The sequence below is a fragment of the Cylas formicarius genome, unplaced genomic scaffold (genome assembly GCF_029955315.1).
Source record: "Cylas formicarius isolate icCylForm1 unplaced genomic scaffold, icCylForm1.1 PGA_scaffold_8__14_contigs__length_24414737, whole genome shotgun sequence".
Classification (NCBI taxonomy): domain Eukaryota; kingdom Metazoa; phylum Arthropoda; class Insecta; order Coleoptera; family Brentidae; genus Cylas; species Cylas formicarius.
In genome coordinates this window covers 9,513,988-9,533,967 of record NW_026844361.1, presented here as the reverse complement: position 1 = coordinate 9,533,967, position 19,980 = coordinate 9,513,988, and the positions used below count along the sequence as shown (strand labels likewise).

The 19,980-nt window shown below is 35.3% G+C and overlaps 1 protein-coding gene across 4 annotated transcripts in view; it reads left to right on the top strand.

Annotated features, from left to right (window-relative positions):
- The window catches only part of LOC132705902 (flotillin-2), a 289,458-nt gene that overhangs the window by 267,649 nt on the left and 1,829 nt on the right, over positions 1-19,980 (top strand). For 3 of the 4 annotated variants that reach the window (XM_060676852.1, XM_060676853.1, XM_060676854.1), the window contains 4 exons: positions 15,393-15,625; positions 17,177-17,296; positions 17,596-17,810; positions 17,869-18,052. In XM_060676852.1, the coding sequence (XP_060532835.1) occupies positions 15,393-15,625; positions 17,177-17,296; positions 17,596-17,810; positions 17,869-18,052 (752 nt within the window). Of the gene's footprint in view, positions 1-13,826; positions 13,967-15,392; positions 15,626-17,176; positions 17,297-17,595; positions 17,811-17,868; positions 18,053-19,980 lie in introns of all 4 variants that reach the window. The other variant, XM_060676855.1, reaches the window with a different exon arrangement.

The window sequence follows — 19,980 nt, the reverse complement described above, 5'->3', positions numbered from 1 at the left end:
AATTGACTTTAAAGTCATCTAGAAAGGAACTTTTTAGAGTTTCAAATATAAAATTATTTTAAATATGGAAGAAGATTCTTCGGGCTCACGAAATCAGCTGTCAAGGGCAAAGAATTTTGTTCACATATAAGAATAGACTCCCAGTATATTATGGACGAAGTTAAAGTTATACTTTTTACAAAACTTCTGGATTCCCCCTGCGTTGGTTTTTGGTAAGTCGAACTTGCTGACGTTTCTCTCGTATTTTACCTGTACCTGCTTATATATTGTTTGAGGGAGGCGGAGCTAAATGAGGGGCATAAACACCGTCTCGGATGACTGATATATGATATATAAGCAGGTACAATGTAAAATACGAACCAGTTTCAGTCAAGGTCTGAAGAAGCCAACAGGATGATTGGCGAAACGTCAGCAAGTTCGACTCACCAAAAACCGACGCAGGAGGAATCCAGAAGTTTTGTAAAAAGTATTACAGTATCCTGTGGAAGTTTTTTTGAAAAATCGGAAACAATATATCAGAAGCACTGTATTATGCCGAGGGGACACAGAACACTACGTACGCTGTATTCTCTACAGTTGCGATACATTCAAACATAGCCATCAGTCATCAATAATAATAATCTTTATCGTCTAGCAGATTAACACCCATTTAGAAGACAATTTCATATTAAGAACTATAAACTATAACTATAATAAGTATAAGTAATAAATATGAAACTATATTCACTCCAGCAAAGCAATAGTGAAACATACAATCCAATATTTCAAATTGATGTTTAATTAATGTGGTAAACTGTGAGCGACAAAGACAAAAAAGTTAATGTCATTACAGAAGTCACTTTGATCTTTGATCAAAAAATTGGTTCTTGGAGTTACTAGGTGAAATGCAGGTGATGTCCTTACAGTCCTTGAAGGAACATGAAAGTTCAGCTGGCTCAACAACTCAGGGCAATCCGCTAATGAATTGCAAAGTTTATATTGAAACTGAAATGAAAGGTACCTCCAACGTAATTCGTAATAAATCACTCATTTACATGAGAGTGAAAAAATTTCAGAAACTTTCTCTGTACGTTTTTGAATTTGAGTGATGTACTTGCCAAATATTGATTGCCACACCGTTGAACCGTGCTCTACTTTCGAGCGCACATATAACTATAGTATAACAGTTTTATAATGCAAAATCTGTAGAATTTCTCACTGTGGGTCCAAGCATTTTGAGTGCACCTCTACAGGCTTCGTCCACATGATTTTTAAAGAAAAGTTTTGGGTCAAACGTTAGACTCAAGTCCTTAACATTTTCACTTCACATCACATAATACGTTATCTAAATGATAATTAAAAGTTACAGCATTGTTTGAAAATGTCCACACCACATCATTCTGCAGAGACACACAATCGACCACACTATCAATTATTATTATAAACTGTTTCACATTATCAGCATAGAGCAAACTTTGACTGCTATATCATTAATGAAAAGCAAGAATATCAATGGCACGAAATTGCTACCTTGGGGAACGCCGCTACTAGCCATGAACCTAAGCAATAATGCCACAAGAACATCACAAAATCCAAGCATCCTCAGTCTAGAGAGCAGTGTGGTCCACCCTGTCAAAGGCTTTTGAAAAGTCCGTGTATAGCACATCCACCCTCCTCCCGTCGTCCAAAGCCTTAGCAGTGGATTCTGTAAAGCAAGCCAAATTACTGATGGTGCTTGGACCTTTAAAGAAACCATGTTGTTTGTGGATTACCAAGTGTTTCATTGGGTTTAAAATACTATCATACAGCGACATCGCGAAACCCCTCGCAAAAGGCGATATTATCGATATGGCCTTTAATTATATATATCAAATGATTTTCCCTTATTTAGGCCTCCTTCCAGATATCTGGGAAGGTGTTTGTTGCTAGGGCTAAGTTAGCGTATCTAATCTAATGTCTAGTCTAGTCTTATTTTGACTGTGGCATACGTTGCCACGCCGTTTTTCCATGTACTCTTTTCGCATATATTCGCAGCTAATTTTTGAGTTGACGAAATTTAGCGAAATCATCCATCATCATGTTGACTGAACCTTTGATTGATTCAAAATAAATACCTACAACAAAAACATATTCAGATACCGACGTGGTCGCGGATTATAGCGAATATCGCATACTTAGCGACAATAATGTTCTGTGTGGCATTATCACTCGAGTTGCATAAATTAGCGCGCAGCGATTCCCAGAAACCCGCAAAATCGCGCAATAAGAAAACAAAAGCGGCAGCGCAACGGTTGTTACGACACCAATAACAACCAGTTTAGTCGTATAACAATTCGTAGTCGCAAGAAAATTGGTTTTCGAATCAACAAAACGCCATTTGATTTCCACCACGCGACGCACAATGTCACGCTTAAGGTCCCTGCGTTAATTAGTGCGCTTCCATTTCGGTTTGATGGTTTTTTGATTACGTATCCGACAACAATTACATCACACGTCGAACGACGATTTGTAATAATAAATCATGCCTTCGGTTCGGTACAATATCGATCCAACTGGTATTTTCCTTGACCGGAGTGATTCAACGTCACAAGGCCGTCAGTTTTTTTTTTATCTGAAGTATTAAAATTCTTCCGGCTTTGTTTGCATACGGGGCGTAATGGCGTATATGTCATCCTTCGGTCCGAAGGAGACAGGAGACCTCGAAAATCACATTCTAAACCAGTGGCTCCCAATCTGTTTTGCGTCGTAGACCCATTGGAATGTTTTTCGGTTTTGAGTGTGCCTTCTACTTATATGAGGTTGATTTGTTGTAAATTACTAACTGTAGTAAAACTTAGTAGTAAAAATTCATGTTAAGTATTACATGTTTATTAATTTAATTTAAATTAAAACAACTCAAAATAAAATTTTGTATCTGTTATATAAAATATAAGCAACATAAAATAAACTAATCAATAAGTAAATGTTTTTAGTGGGATGGATGAACGTGATGCTTTAATAATAAATTATCAACATTTGGCGTCAATTTTGTACGGTTTAATCTTATATCTTCTCGACTAGCTATATCCAATCTGTTTCTTTTTATCGTTAGGAATTTGGTATCAGCACTTAAGCCCTTTTCCACTTGGTATGACGATGGAAAGCAAATTATAAATTTTTCCGCTATATTCCATAATACGGAATAAGAAACGAGCAGGTTTTTTTGCAGCCTGAAGCTAATATCCGTTTTAAAACTGGACTTTCAGTTCTTCGTTTGTACTTAATTCAATCATTTCTTCTTTTACTATAACAACTGTTTCTTCTATTTCAGCAAAGCTTCATATTTTTCAAATTTTTGTTGACGTACCCATTTATTTTTCACAAAGCTTTTTATAACTTTTTTTTCTATAACTTGAGTGTTTTTACTATCAAATACGTTACGCGCAGATTTGTGGACAAGTATGACTCTGACGGATAGTTTTTAGATAGACCTTTCTGTCTATCATATAATACAGAGATCCTAATAAATGGATAAAATGAGGAAATTTCAAAACATAATATCTAACATTTTTCCCTAAGACTTTGATTTTATCTTCTTGCTTTAAATTGTACTTGAATTACATTTTACAAAGAGTAAAGTACCATCATTTTTCAAATAGACTCACAAAGAGTAATATATGCAATGAATGTTTAAAATGGTATTTGTTTTTTGAGTTGGATTTTGCAATTTTAGGTTCATAAAAATAATATGCAACTTCTTTCTGTAACAACCAACTGATTAATAACTATTCTGTTTTTCTTGTATTTAAAAAAGAATACTTACCCAACAAAAACTTAGTTTTTGTTAGTTAGTTAAGTCGTAGAGTTTCACTTGCATTGATGCCAAAGTATTGTGTGCGTTTGTCAAGACCTTGCAGTTCATTCTTTTCTCATTCTTGGAAAACCAACCCATACAGACAGATACCTACATGCTCTATCCAACCATCACCCAAGTCAAAAGTATGGGTTTATCAGAACCCTGACAGAACGAGCCCGAAGGATTTGCGAACCGGGGAACCTCTAGATGGAACTTGAACACCTGAAAACTGCGTTCGAGGCAAATGGCTACAGCAAGAGGGAGATCGAGAGATCAATGAACTCAAGATCATCAAGATCACGGGATACCGAACAACGACCCTCCACCTCCCACGCATATCTGCCGTATATTCCGAGTGTCACCGACAGGATTGGCAGAGTATTGAAAAACAATCTTTAAGCCTACAAAGAAGATCCAGCAGACCATCAGGTCAGCGAAGGACAAGAGGGACTCACTCACTCACTCACTCAGCTGCAGGAGTCTACCGCATTCCGTGTTCATGCGGAAAGGTCTACATCGGAACTACCAAGAGATCAATGGGAACGAGACTTAAGGAGCATAAAGCAAGCTGCAGGCTAGGACATACAGAAAAGTCTGCAGTGGCTGAACACGCACTGGGCAGCGGGGAACACAGGACACACTTTGAGAGCTGTAAGTTACTAGCATCGGTCAACGGCTATCACAACAGACTAGTCAGGGAAGCCATTGAGATACAAAAATACCCACACAATTTCAACAGTAAGGAGGAAACCCTTAGACTCAACCAAACCCGATCCTTAGGAACGCCCGAGCAGTACCGATCGATATCCCGAGACCAACCGAAGCGGAACAAGCCCCGCCCTCCACCAATCGGCATAAATACAACCTGCGCAGGAGAAATCGTCAGTCTACGTCCAACATCGGAGATGGAAGGACCTCTGAAGAAGCTCGCCACTCGTGCTAGCGTGCTAGGAAGTAATTCCAACCGACGACGGCCTTTAAACCCGAATCAAGATAATAGCTTAACTGCTGATGACTTTATTTGTCGTAGTCGTAAGACTTTTTCATGTTCTGTTGAAATGTTTCGTCCTGTCTCACCAAAGTATTGTTGAGCACTTATGCACGGAATGCTGTAAACACCTCTCAAACGGAATTTTGTCTTTGACGGATCGAAGATGATGAGAAAGTTTTTGACAAGCGGTAAATCTGATTTAAACATTATATTTCTTATGAACTTTTAACATGTGGTCAGTGAAGTTTTGAATGAAAGGAAGGACAACAATCGCAAGTTCGGGGTTGCTTTCGGACTCATTGTCTTTGCAAGGTTATGGTGACAATATCAGATAGGATCAAATTTGTAAATAGTATTACTTTACTTAGAAAAAGAAATACCTGTCTTGATTAAATAATATGTGAAATAGAAAAGGATGGTTAAGAAGAAGTTGTGAAAACTTTGAAGAAAATGCATTTTCACTATGAAAAAACTAAAAACGGAAAATCACTTTTAATAGAGAAAGACGAAGTTATCGGCTGACTCCAAATATATTTGAGAGCAGTAAACCAGTTTCGAAGAAAAAAAGAATATTTAGAATCTGAACGAAACTTGTATAAATAAAGGATATACCGTTGGAAAAACATAGCAGGATAAGAATTAGATATTTACAAATAACCTTGTATTACAAATAGTATATTTTTTAAATAATAATATTTATTAAAATTCACTGAATCTTAGAATATCTCAATAATCTGTCCATCTCTATATTTATAATCTTGTATAATAATTATTATATTTATTGTGAAATGATTTGCAGAAAGCCCAAGTTATATGATACAACGAAAACACTGCGTTTACTTTAACTAACAATAAATATGTTAGTATATTATCGCAGGCAACGTCAATCGGAGTGAGAAGTTGTTATCAGTAGACACATGTGGTTATACTCCTAAGCATAGGATGAGGGAGAAAATATAATTCGCTCTCGGTTGGGCACGTTTACTGTGGTCATTCACCCATTTTCCTGCATCCGCTGAAGATTTTTTTTTTGGTCATTGACCAACACGTAAAAAGAAGACATAACCACTAATTGTTCTCGCCTAGCAAAATAGTATATTATGCAACAAGTGCGGTAAACAACATTTGACTCACGAGTTTATTTGACACGAGCGGAGCGAGTGTTTAATAAACGAGTGGGTTAAAAAGTTTACCGAACGTGTTGCATACTATACTTTTTCTACGACCATTAGTTTTTGCGTACATTTTCGCAAAACAACACAAATACATGTACTGACATGATAGTCAGAATTGACAAACGTCAAAATTCAAAGTGTGGGAAGTATCTCCGAAAACATCCGATTGCTCCCAAATCTGTGCAGTAAAATCCCGGAAATGTCCGAAGTGGCTCGGATTCGTGGGAAACGAAACCGACGTGGTAAAGCGACGCTGCCTGCACGCTAGATCGGTGCGTAATTGGGTATTTTACAGACGGGAGTAGAAAAAAGGATTTTGACCGATACCAAAAAATAAACGGCTTCCCCGCACTTCTACCGCGGACCATCCGGGCGTATCCGGCCTCCAACCGGCGTGAACCGCAGGAATAGCGGGCTCGACACACTTAAACGCTTTAAAACATTCACTAAACCCTTTCGGAACAACAATCGCACGACAAAAGAACCGATGTCAGAGTTTTTGGAACGACTACAATGGATTCTGCAGGGAGCGAGATGAGGTTAAACCGCCACGTGCAATGCTCCACCACAGAATCCAGCATAGAACGAAAACTAGTTTAATGGAGAAATGACGTCACAATTATAATATACTAAAAAACTACCTATAGTATTTTATTCACCAAACTCGTTTTTCTGTATATGTGCAAATTTTTGCGATCCTAAGTTGGTGCGTAGTTCTTAAAAACTGAAATCCGGAATTTATCGGAAATAAACTTTAAGCTCTACGCCCTATTTAATTATCCATGTCATTGCAAATTTTACATTTAAATTACTCTCTCGCATTAAGAAACATAGTATCACTTAGCCGAAGGCGTTTATTTGGGTGCATACAGTGCTTTATTTTCACGTTAAACTTAACCTAGCTAAAATATTAAACTTTAAGAGCGATTCGAGGAATCCAGGCCACCTATTAGAGATCACGATCGAAGCACGCGCATCGAAAACAAAAACGATTGCGCAGGAAAATTTGCCCTCCGGAACGAACAAATTGAAAATTACACCGTATAATGCGACGACTACGGCGGGCGATAAATTTACATTCGCTGCCAATTTGTTTGTGCAAATGAACCACGCGAATCTGGTTCCGGAATTTTTGCGACGCTCGTTATTGTCAAGGACTTTCGCCGCGACGACATTTTTTTACCGGCCGTTGCTAATTATCGTTATTTGTTCTTCCTTATTTTCGCGTCGAATATAAATTCCGTTTCGGTAAAGAAATTAACTGAAGAAGCAATTAACTGTAATTGAGCTCAGCCTCTATTTCCAAATGCTATTGTCAAATCACTTTGGGGGATCTCGAAGGATAAGTAATATTAATGATGAAACATTTTTGATGTTCGTAAATTTTATTTACAAACCAAATAAAAATCTATTTTGTTGAAATGTCAATTTTGACCCCGTCAGGGACAGTTGTAGGTTCAATACGGTGTGCAGCATAGCTTCAAATTTTAATTTATTTCCTGAAACGCGGCGGCCCTTTCGTGCTGCAAGCACCAGTGCAACAATTATAGATAACATTTTGCAGGACAAGCCTATAAGAGTATATCCTATATAATAATATGTCAGATCACAGATCACTGTTTTTACGGTTCGGCTTAGATACGTCGAATTTGAATACAAAAGTACACAAAAGATGTTTCAGTAAAATCCCAGTAGCTGACTTGAAACTAAATTCCACTACTGTTACTGACGCTGTCGAAGTTACAAATATTTTTAATAAATTCTTTAAAAATGCACCATTTAGTGGTACACAAAAAATTAACACAAAAAGTACAATAATCAAGTCTCACATGAATGTTACGAGGACAGCGCCAAAATTTCCCGGCCTGAATATGAAAGAAACAAAGTAGAGTAACATTTTTTGTATTATTTTTCAATATAATCTCCCTTAACTTCAATACACTTATTACATCTCTTTATTAACAACTCAATCCCTTTAAAAAAATATTCTTTTGGGTTGTCTGCAAAATGAGCTAAAACAGCCTCGTTTAACTCAACTTCGTCGTTAAACCGCCGTCCACTTAAGTCCTTTTTCAAATATCCAAACAAATAATAGTCGTCGGGGGCCATATCTGGACTATAGGGAGGATGATCTATCTGTTGGAACCCACACTCTAAAATGGGAGCTTGTGCAACACCAGCAGTAGGAACAGGTGCATTATCATGCAAAACACGCACGCCTCTGGTCAGTTTTCCTCAATGTTTTACACGTATGCATTCTCGCAATTTATGTAATAATGTTGCGTAATATTTACCATTGACAGTGGTATTAGTCTCTTTAAAATCTATCAAAAGGATTCCTTCACAATCCCAAAAGATCGTGGCCATCACCTTTTTTATTGACTCACAGATTCTGCATTTTCTTGGAAGTGCTTCACCCTTACGACGCCACTCAATTGATTCTTTTTTGGATAGAAGATCATAATAGAGAACCATAGTTTCATCTTCCGTCACAATAGTTTCTATCATAGGCTTCGGTTCCGACCCACAGAGTTCCAAAAAAGACCGCGCACACTCGACATGGCGTTGTTTTTGAATAGCCGAAAGGTTTTTAGGAACCCATCTTGCACTAACCTTATGCATACCTAAATGTTCATGCAAGATTCGACGAACCCTTATATCAGAAGGCTTAGTAATTTCCGAGATTTTCTTGAACTTGCTCATTCCTTCACCACAGAATACGAAGGAGAACTTTGGCCGTACACACCATCCAGTCTTTCTTTAATAATTTTAGGTGCTAACCCTTGTTTTGTCATAAACTTTATGACTGCTCTATACTCAATTTGCGTTATGTCCGACATATTTTCGGACACGTCTTGTTTAAAATGCTATCAATAAAAAACTATTTGACGCAGAAATAGCTTAATCTACATTATAAAAAGGCTGACATGCATAGTAAACTTATTCTTTTGCCCAGCAGTTAAAAACCGGCAAAGCAGTTCCAATACAAAAAAAAGATAGTAGGTGCAGTGTTGAAAATTATCGTCCAGTTACAATACTGGTGAGTTTCTCCAGAGTATTTGAATATGCATTTCTTCACGTTTACATGTGAGACACTGGATACAGCCTTCCGTTGACGTTGAATTCAAATAGTGACAATACAGGCATTCTGCGTCCTCTTCTGGCATGTATGAGCCCTTTGCATTAAAGCAAAATATAGTAGTTACTAATTGGCCCCTATCTGCCAATGTTAATACACCAACTTGCTTTTTACCTTTTGTGCTGATTATTTTCGGCAATGTCTTCTGTACCGTGGCCATGCCCGCCTCGTCTACGTTACATATTCTATCTGGTGTTAGTTTGTACTTATCAATAGCTTCAACTAAAAGTGAAAAGAAACTGCTAACAGAAACTCGATTAAACCCTGAAGACTAAGATCGAGATGTTGTTTTAACAAACTTTCAAACCAATATCTACCGACCATCCTTGTACTTAGGTCAAAGTTATGCTGAATGTTATTTCGTTCTGTCAAGTCGTATGCCAAACATCTGAGAGGCCAAAGAACCTGGCCTCCATATTTTTTACGCGCGCTTTATCCTGACTTTATATAAAAAAGATATAAAAAAAAAGATATAAAAGGTATCTTTAAAAGTGGGCCATTTTGCCCGATCCGTTTTGCCTTTTTGCTATATTCTAGAAAAGGTGCCGAAGAAATATGATATAGTTTAAAGCTAATATTTTGCCCTTAAAAACTATAATAGTATCTACCCAGAGGTAAAAAGTACAGGTATTCAAATACTGTTCCATTTTTATATTAAATTCTACCAAATATAGCTTACCTTGTTAAAATTTCGTAGGTTTGCCGGTTTGCCAATTTATGGCGAATTGTCCGAAGCTTATAAGGATGGTGCAAATAGTATTTAAAGAATTTTTACGGACCGTTTTATCTCCAGGGTCCGTTATGCCTCCTTTCCCCTAAAGGCAGTGACATCGTTTTGCGGAAATGTAATGAAAAGCCTGGAATCAGGCGAGTGCCCTATTGGGATCTTTTGTGATCTCAGTAGGGCGTTTGACTGTACTGATCATGGGGATGTTGTCATGTGTGGGATTGCAAATATTGTTCTTAACTCTATAGGCTCCTTTTTGCAGCAATGCAAGCAGTTTGTTGGTGTTGTTAATGACAGAGATAAAATCTCTGTCAGATTAATTCGTCTGTAGTTGATATTGACACTTCCATTGTCATTTCAGATAGGTGCGATCTTTTATTGCGGGATTAATGCAATGGTATGTTGAACAACGTCAATAACTGGTTTAACAGTAATTCTTTTTAAACCCCGATAAGATTCCACCATTGCTGGGGTACGAAGCTCTCATTCTTGTAGAAATTTATTTAATAAATACGGTATCCTGACCTTACCAAGTTTGTTTATATTTGAGCTCAATATATATATATATATATATATATATATATATATATATATATATATATATATATATATATATATATATATATATATATATATATATATATATATATATATATATATATATATATATATATATATATATATATATATATATATATATATATATATATATATATATATATATATATATATATATATATATATATATATATATATATATATATATATATATATATATATATATATATATATATATATATATATATATATATATATATATATATATATATATATATATATATATATATATATATATATATATATATATATATATATATATATTCTCACGTATTGATTCACGGATGGAAAAATGTGATGACACTACACTCCGGGACACCATCCGTTCGCTCGTTGAACTCCGACTGGAATCCTGCATCCGACTGGAATCCTGCAAATCTTGCATCCGACTGGAATCCTGCAGACGTTTCGCCAAAATCTCACTTGACATCTTCAATGCTCGCGCTCCGAGTGTTCGAAGTGTTTTCGGAGCGCGAGCATTGAAGATGCCAAGTGAGATTTTGGCGAAACGTCTGCAGGATTCCAGTCGGATGCAAGATTTGCAGGATTCCAGTCGGAGTTCAACGAGCGAACGGATGGTGTCCCGGAGTGTAGTGTCATCATATATATATATATATATATATATATATATATATATATATATATATATATATATATATATATATATATATATATATATATATATATAAATATTCAAAAATACAAAACAGCTTTACTTAAAATGAAGATATTAATTCTTTTAACACCAGAGAGCAAAACAAAATTCGTATACCTTTTGCAAATATAAAATTTCATCTAGATCACCGTCTTTACTGTGGCTGCAAGTCTTTCATCCGCTTCCTGCTGAAATAAAATGTAACTCTTTAAAAACTTTTAAAATAAGATTAAAGCAGTATCCACTTCAAAAATCTGTATACACTGCAAGCAGTTTTTTTACATAACATTTGCCTGTAGGGAAAATGAAAGTATTATTATTATTATTGAACCCACCCACTTTGAAATTGAAAATGAAAATGGTTTTGGGTATTCGAATCAAATCAAAATGTATTTATTCCTCTAACAATTACAGGTTTGTATAGGGCGCGTCGCTAAATATTTTTTAAAAATCGCTATATAATGAAGTCTGCATCGAAACGGGGTCGATCCGCTTTTTGAGGGAGTATGTGGATTCGCCGGCACAAAAACTCGCAATCAGCGTTGGGAAACTTTATTTGCTTTACAATGAAACGGGTTGAGATAATTCCTTAACAAAAGACAGTAAGTTAAAAAAAAACGATAACTGACATTTGCCACACAAAAAATATCCGACCTACCTTAACAAAAGACCAAGCAAACGTCCGGTAAAGTGTATTGACTCAATACGGCGATATAATGGGCCACACATGGGTTCTCTCGATATGAAAAATATCTCACATTACTCAAAAAAAAAGAACTATTGGGTAAGATAATGGTAAGTAACTATTTCCGTGTCCGACGTTACCGGCTGTAGCAGCTCGATACGATACGATAATCGTTTAATCGTGGGGGCGCCCTCCATCAAATTATAATTCAACTCGCAGCAGCAAATAGAAACATAGAAACCGCCACCTGTCATAATTTGTTTCGCTACAAGTCACTAGAACAAAGAAAATGGGACAATTTGGAATATTTCAAACTATCCAAATTAGCCAAAAAATTCAGCTAAGCCAGGAAATCAAATATTTTTGTTGCAAAGCAGGAAGTATCGTATCAGTTTCGTTTCTCATGAATCCGAGCCACTTCGGACATGTCAGGGATTTTACCTCACGGATTTGGGAGCAATCGAATATTTTCGGAGATATTTCCCACGCTTTGAATTTTGACGTTTGTCAATTCTGTCAGTGAATATATTCGTGTTGTTTTGCGAAAATGTACCCAAAAACTAACGGTCGTAGGAAAAGTGGAATTCGGATGTTTTTGGAGATCATTTTATGAAGTGATAAAATAACTTTCGTAGCGATGGATACCGCAAATCGGATAAAGAAGACTCTAACTTCACCCTGGAAAAAAGAGGAAATTGTCTACTGGTTAACCACCAAAAATATTGAATACATATATTGAATATATGAAATACTTCGTAGAAGATTTGACAGAAAAAGATAGTGTAAAGACATGTAACCTTAAGTTACTGTTTGATCAAGCCAAAAAGAGATAACAGTTCCTTAGGTGACGGAGAATATTATGATTTTTTATAATTTAATTCCTATATAATATATTTTTAAAATTGAAAATTTAAATTAAAATCTTTCATGTTTACTAACAACCTATTGGTACGCTTGTTGGTCAATGGGAAACCCAATAGGCAGTGGACAAAAAGAAGAACCCAGAAATTGTCCCTGAAAACCTATTGCGTATTTTGATTGATTGAGACACATGAAAATGTTGACTATACTTACAGCCAAGGTAGCGAAAACATTGCGTACATGAACTTGGTTTTATCATCATATAGCTATGATTTTGTCATACAGAAGGGAATAGTTACCATTACATTTCACCCGCTAATCTGTCCTTTTGCGCTATTTTCTTTCTAAACAGCGATATACGCACAATTAACTCGTGTTTAGCTATATAATTGCAAGCAATGAAAATTAAAATGTAACTAAGTATACAAAACTATATCATTGATACATTATTCAAAAAACAACGATAATTTTTAAAAAGGTAATTGTAGGAAATTTTAAAAATAGTACAAATTCGTTGGAAGTCAAAGTAACGAATGAAACTAATGCATTTCAATGTTGATATCGCCACTGTAGATGCTGTAGAATGTTGGCTCAGAATCACTAATCATGTGTGGAAGTGAGCCTCTCTAGTTTTAAACCTCTCCATCCCTCTTTATACAGAGAGAGATCTAAAATAGAATAAAAGAAAATAGATAGTAGGGAATGCTGACTCAAGGTCAATGATCAGCGCTCTCTCAGATCCAGCTTTTTAAACCTCTTTGTTGTTTTAGACATTTTTAAATAGATAAAGAGGGAAGAGAGGTTTATAAAGTCTGTTTATAGGTATAAGAAAGTGACTAACTGATACGAATTAATGAAAGACTCGGGCAAGCTGTAAGAATGAAATATGGTCGAACAGGTCCGTACTTTGCTTAGAATTTAATCATTTGGGGTTTTGTTAGGAAATATATCAAACAATATTTATTTATTTATTTATGTGTTTATGTTTAAATCTAAAATAAAACTACAAATTATTTTTATTACCTACTTAAATTACTTAAAATTATTCACATAATATATCAGTATCACTATTGCTATCATCGCCTGTTTTAATTATTATTTGTTCTATATTATTTGCAATATGGATATACGATTGTTCTGCTTTTTCTATATGTTTAACAGAATTTGCCCAACTTTGTGTTAGAAACTTCGGTTTCTATAAGTTTGAGGACCTTGGAGTTAACACGGGAAAAAACATTGTTACGACGAATGGCAGTTGGCAGTTGGTGCCAAACATCTTCAATGAGATTAAATATACAGTGGTAAGGTGGAAGCCTTAAAAGTCTATGCCCTAGATTTTTTGCATAATTAGCACAGGCGTATTCCTTTTGTAGGTTCAAGCTTTGTAGAACCTCAATTAATTGCTTTTTGGTATAATCTTCGTGAAAATAAATGTCGTTATTATACATGTAGTTTTGGATTGTTGCTTTTGTGTCACATGAGGAAGGGGTTTTAGTCAAATGTCTACTGTGATAAATTGCATTGTCCATTACAATGGCGCTATTTGGAGGAATGTTTGGAACTAGTTGGTTTTTAAACCAACAATCTACACAAGAATCTTTAATATTTTTCGCAGACAGAGAAAGTCCATTTAGAATCCAATCATCTTCAGAGCCAGCATGCAAATAGTTATTCTTTTACCTCTTTTTGATGGCGCGTTTGTTTTACACTTATCAGTTGAGTCAACCCAACCCTTTTTTTGGGATATCATAAGTGTCGAACCAGGTTTCATCCAAGTAAATAATTGGCCTTTGTTGTTCTCTGTAAATCCTAATTTTTTCTAGGTATTCCAGTCGCCATTTCCGAATTCTAAAAGATTCCATTAAAACTTGCCTTTTATCAATTTTTTTAAATCTAAAACCCATGTGTTGAATACACTTCCATAAGGTAGTCCTGCCACATTTAACACCGGTTTCATCTTTTTCAAGCCTCCTAATTAAGATATCTAATGTAGGCACGCTTTGTTCCTCGTATAACTGATAAATTTTACGCCGTATTGTCACTTTCATCTACACTCGACAAAAAGTTAGCATCGCTTCTTTTTTTCCTCGCTGAAATGGGATTATTCACAATTTTCCATACAGTTGATGTTGGAATTTTCGTCAATGTGGCCGTTTCTTCTAAAGATGCTTGCTTGCTGGCACCACGTTCAATGAGAGTCAAATAAACATTGTTTATAACTTCCTTAGTCTCAATAGAACAGTGTTTTCTACATTTGGGCGGGAGCATCCCCTGAGATATACTAGACTCGCACATATTTTGCATAATTCGCACGCGATTCAACACACGCTGTATTACACACGAAATAAGAATGATTATTAATAAACTTAAACTAAGTAGTATACCAAACCAAAGAATATTAAACACAGGACCACAATTTTGCCTGAATTTAAATTCCGAAACTTTAGATAATCCCATTCAAAAGCAATTGCTCAATTTCTTATATCTATGAACAGACCATAACCGACAAAACAAAGATTACTAGTGATCAGTAATCCCCACAGTAGTATAATATTAATATCATATCGCAATTAAAAAAGATTTTTATAATAGTAGGAGAAGTTGAAAATCGAAATTTAGTGGAAACTTGAATACAAAAGTTTCTTTTTGGCAGATTTCCCCTCAAATATTATAAGACTGGGTCCCAGTGTTCACTCCTCAATTTAATTTATACCATCCTTGTTCCAGGAACTCTTACAGTAGAAGAAGTATACAGAGATCGCGATCAATTCGCTGCCTTGGTCAGGGAGGTGGCCGCCCCCGATGTGGGTCGCATGGGGATCGAAATTTTGTCTTTCACCATCAAAGACGTTTATGATAACGTCCAATACTTGGCGTCCTTGGGCAAGGCACAAACAGCGATGGTCAAGAGGGACGCCGACGCAGGGGTAGCGGAGGCCAACAGGGACGCGGGAATTAGGGTGAGTAAGGGAGTTCGTAACGCGAAAAGTAATTGAGAGAATTCTAGAAACGGTCTGCCAATTTCTAGGGTGAATAGAATATTAAAAAATGATGTTAATAACATTGTATCCGAAAATGCCCTTATAAAATTTGGACCTTTGATTGGGTCATAAAAGTTACCGATGACAAAATTTCAGTTCAAAATAATTTACAATATTTTCACTTTCAGTTGTGGTAAACCGTTTCAGAAATAATCTTTTAAATAAACTACTTTTCTTGCCCCGCACGAGGCATTTTAGGACACATGTATATTAACCAAAGCTTAATTTATTTTTTGAAACACCCAGTAAACATTTTTCCAATTTTATTAAAACATCGAAAAAAATTATTTTTTTTTAGTAACTATACAGTGGATCATTCGGTTTATACAGGGTGTTATTCAAGGTGACCAACTTCGAGATAGATGAATCCGGGACGATCCCCTACCCCGTTAATTCATGTAAAAATAAAAACAATAATGTAATTTTTTTTTAATTTATTGGAAAAAAAAACTTATTATCTTTGTGTATAGAAAAAACTTTTATCTTATAAATATTGAAAAATATGTACGAACTAAATTTTAATGCCTAATGATTTTTTAAAACCACCTATTGTTTAAAAGACTACTTATTTGGAGAAACATCGTTTTTTAAAATGAGGTTGCAAAACTTTTTGAATAACTTAAATTCCCGTTGTATCATGGCTGATTTCAAAGTGCTCATATGAAGTTGACCTTTTTCGCTACATAAGTGGTTTATAATTGAAAACACTCTTTTTTCCTCTGCGTCAGTACCGCGTAGGCAGAGTGCAAACTCAACTATCAACGATATGTTTTTAAATCCCAGTTGCTTCTTTGTACAATTATCAAAAACTTCAAGCCATCGGACGCAAACATTGATATTATTAGTTTGCCAATCTTCCAACTTTCCATTGGTTACAAATTATTTTATTGAAGATATTTCGTCAAATAGTTCATGCTAATTTGTTAATGTTTTATTTTACAATAAAATAGTTTTTATTCTGGTTGAATTTCTGAGTAATGTGGAATTGCGGGGTTGCCAATGATTACAAATTTTCTGGGAGATAAAATATAATTATATTGGCGGAAAAACCTGAAACTGTACCGGCCAATCCTGTACGGTTGGCCAGCCTGTGTTATTGAAAGGACATCATATCATTTAATGAATGAATTTCAAGGTCGAAGGACAAATGGCAACAATATTCATTATTATGGTTGCAGCCTGGCATTCCAGAAAGATTGCTCCAAAGATTGGATACAACATGGTTGCCGTGGTGCTAGCTTGCCAGATCGGAAAATCTCAATTATATATATATATATATATATATATATATATATATATATATATATATATATATATATATATATATATATAATATATCCTATAGAAAGTGCCTGAGGAAAAAACCCTGTAGAAAACCTATAGAAACCTCCAAATTTTCACGTATATCGCCCGATTGAAATTAGCTTCAGCAATGTCCCTTACAAACTATGGTTTAAATTCTTTTCGCAGGAAGCCGAATGTCAAAAATCTGCAATGGATGTGAAATATTCTACCGACACGAAAATAGAAGATAACGCGCGCATGTTCAAACTGCAAAAAGCCAACTTTGACCAGGAAATTAATACCGCGGTAAGTTTTGGCGACCATATTTGAGTTAATAATAATAATATAGTAATAATAATATACACGGCGATTCACGTTCTGCTAGAAGTTGTGGGAAACTAGCAATGGGAGCTTTTCTCCCTGTTCTAACTCGGTTGCATGGAATTAATTGGTCTGTGAGGATTGTTCAAGGTCACGCAGCTTTTCTAGTCGCGGTGATAAATTGCATCGTCGTGAAAATCGGGCTTTAGTTCTCCAGAACGTTCAATAGGACATTCATTTGAATCACTCTATATACCCAAATTTATCACGGTAAATATTCACAGAAAGCACAAGCACAACTGGCTTACGAACTGCAAGCCGCGAAAATTCGTCAGAAAATAAGAAACGAAGAAATCCAGATCGAAGTGGTCGAGCGTAGGAAACAGATCGAAATAGAAACGCAAGAGGTGATGAGGAAAGAGAGGGAACTAAACGCGACTGTACGTCTGCCCGCCGAAGCTGAGAGCTACAAAGTGGAAATGATCGCTGAAGGAAAACGGTAAGGGTTTCCACACACGCACAGGGTTTTGCGCGACTTATGGATTGAATTCGTTTAGAACTCAGACCGTGCAAAAAGCTCAGGCGGAAAGCGAGAAGATCAAAATGCTCGGCGCTGCCGAAGCGACCGCGATCGCTAGCATAGGCAAAGCGGACGCGGAAAGGATGAAAATGAAAGCCGCGGTGTACAAACAATACGGAGACGCGGCTATTATGTCTATCGTCCTGGAGGCCTTACCTAAGGTGAGTTGTTTAAGTCTACGGCTCCGACGTTTCAGTTTTAACGCTACTTTAAACAATGCGAATAAGGCCTGTAGTCTCTTTTGTAACAGCACCATCAGTTAGATTCTCAACAAGATTATTAAAAATTTTAGAATATGACATTGCCTGTAAACAAAAATCAAAAATTCGTTCGAACTGATTAACAAGATTAAAGACATTAAAATTTCAGGCAATTCTAGCAAACCTATCATAAAAGAAGACTTGCTAGATACCTTAATAGTTTGTTTACACCAAAATTATTTTGAATTTAATGGTCAATTTTATATTGCTAAAGAAGGATTAATTATGGGCAACCCACTTAGTCCACTACTTGCAGAAATTTTCATGGACAATTTGGAACACACCATACATAAAAATTCTCTGAGTAAAAGATTTCTCTGGTGGTATAGATACTTAGATGATGTTTTTGCTTGTTTTACGAAACGGAAAGCCAACTGTACTCCTTTTTGAATCATATTACCTTCACACATAACCGTATAAAATTTACCATAGAGATGGAACTAGATAGCTCTTTAAACTTTCTGGACTTAACTATAACTAAACTACAGAACAAACCCTCACACACGGACACAATAATATATAATACTCAAATCATACATTGCTGCCTTTTATGCTTTTATTCGCAGACTACTTACTATACCACTTTCCACAGAAAATTTTGAAATATAATTAAATATTATAAAACAAATGACTTTTAACAATGGTTGCAACCCCTCTCTGATAGATAAAATTATAACTAAAAAGGAGTTTCAAATAACTCTGAACTCTATCTAACCCAGCAAGAAAATTTCGAAATCCAAATTTGATGTTAAGATTGCTTTTAAAACTGAAAACACTATGGGACCTTTTTTAAAAAACAATAAAACTAAATTTCAAAAAAAACTCAAAAAATCCGAAGTCTACAAGTTGAAATGTGGATCATATCCCAAAATTTATATGAGACAAACAGGTAAAACATCTAAGAAACGTATTAACATAACAGAGCGTATAAAATTAAAAGTTCAGATTTAATGACCAATTGGATTTAAATGCGACTCCGTTGTAAAATTTAATTTTATAACCCTTAAATAGTATATTATGCAACAAATGGGGTAAACGGCATTTGTCTCACGAGTTTATTTGACACGAGCGGAGCGCAGCGACTCGAGTGTTTAATAAACGAGTGACTTATAGTATATTATGCAACAAGTACAATCAATCAAAATTACAACTACTTTTTCTTTCAGCAGTTCCAAATAATCTTGATTTTAACAAAATAATTACTAACCACACTAAAAATGGCCCAAAGCGCAGGTTAGTAGGTGAAATGTAGACATACGATCCGAAAATCATAACCTTCTCCATAAAAAGTATGAATGCGGCGGATCAGTTTTTACTGTAGTATATTATCTAATAGTTATATGGTTGGAACACACATCTCATTATTTGAAAACAAAAAACAACTAAATTAGGAGACTAAGCAAAGGTTTCTACAATGCTTACAGTTTTAACAACTTCATACCGCGATGATTCGCCCTTTATAACATAGATGGCGCGTTAAATATCGCTTTATAAAATAATAAAATTAAAATATACTTCGCTGGCATCTTATCTGTTACTAACTAATATTTAATTAAATTTTATTTATTTTATTTAAATTTTAAATTTTATTGATTGCATAAATTTCAACTAAACAAAATTTACTGTTCTGAGAGCTTAGAACAATTTGGATTCACATAAGTGCCTTCTGTATTTGTTTACTATTTTTGATTCTAGTAATTTTGTATTGTGTTGTTATTATGTAAATTATCACTGTTGATTTGTTACATTGTTGAATGTGCGTAATATTTTTCCGCAAACATGTTCTCATTATTTGATAGGAATTGTCGATTGTCGGTTTGACAGGTTTG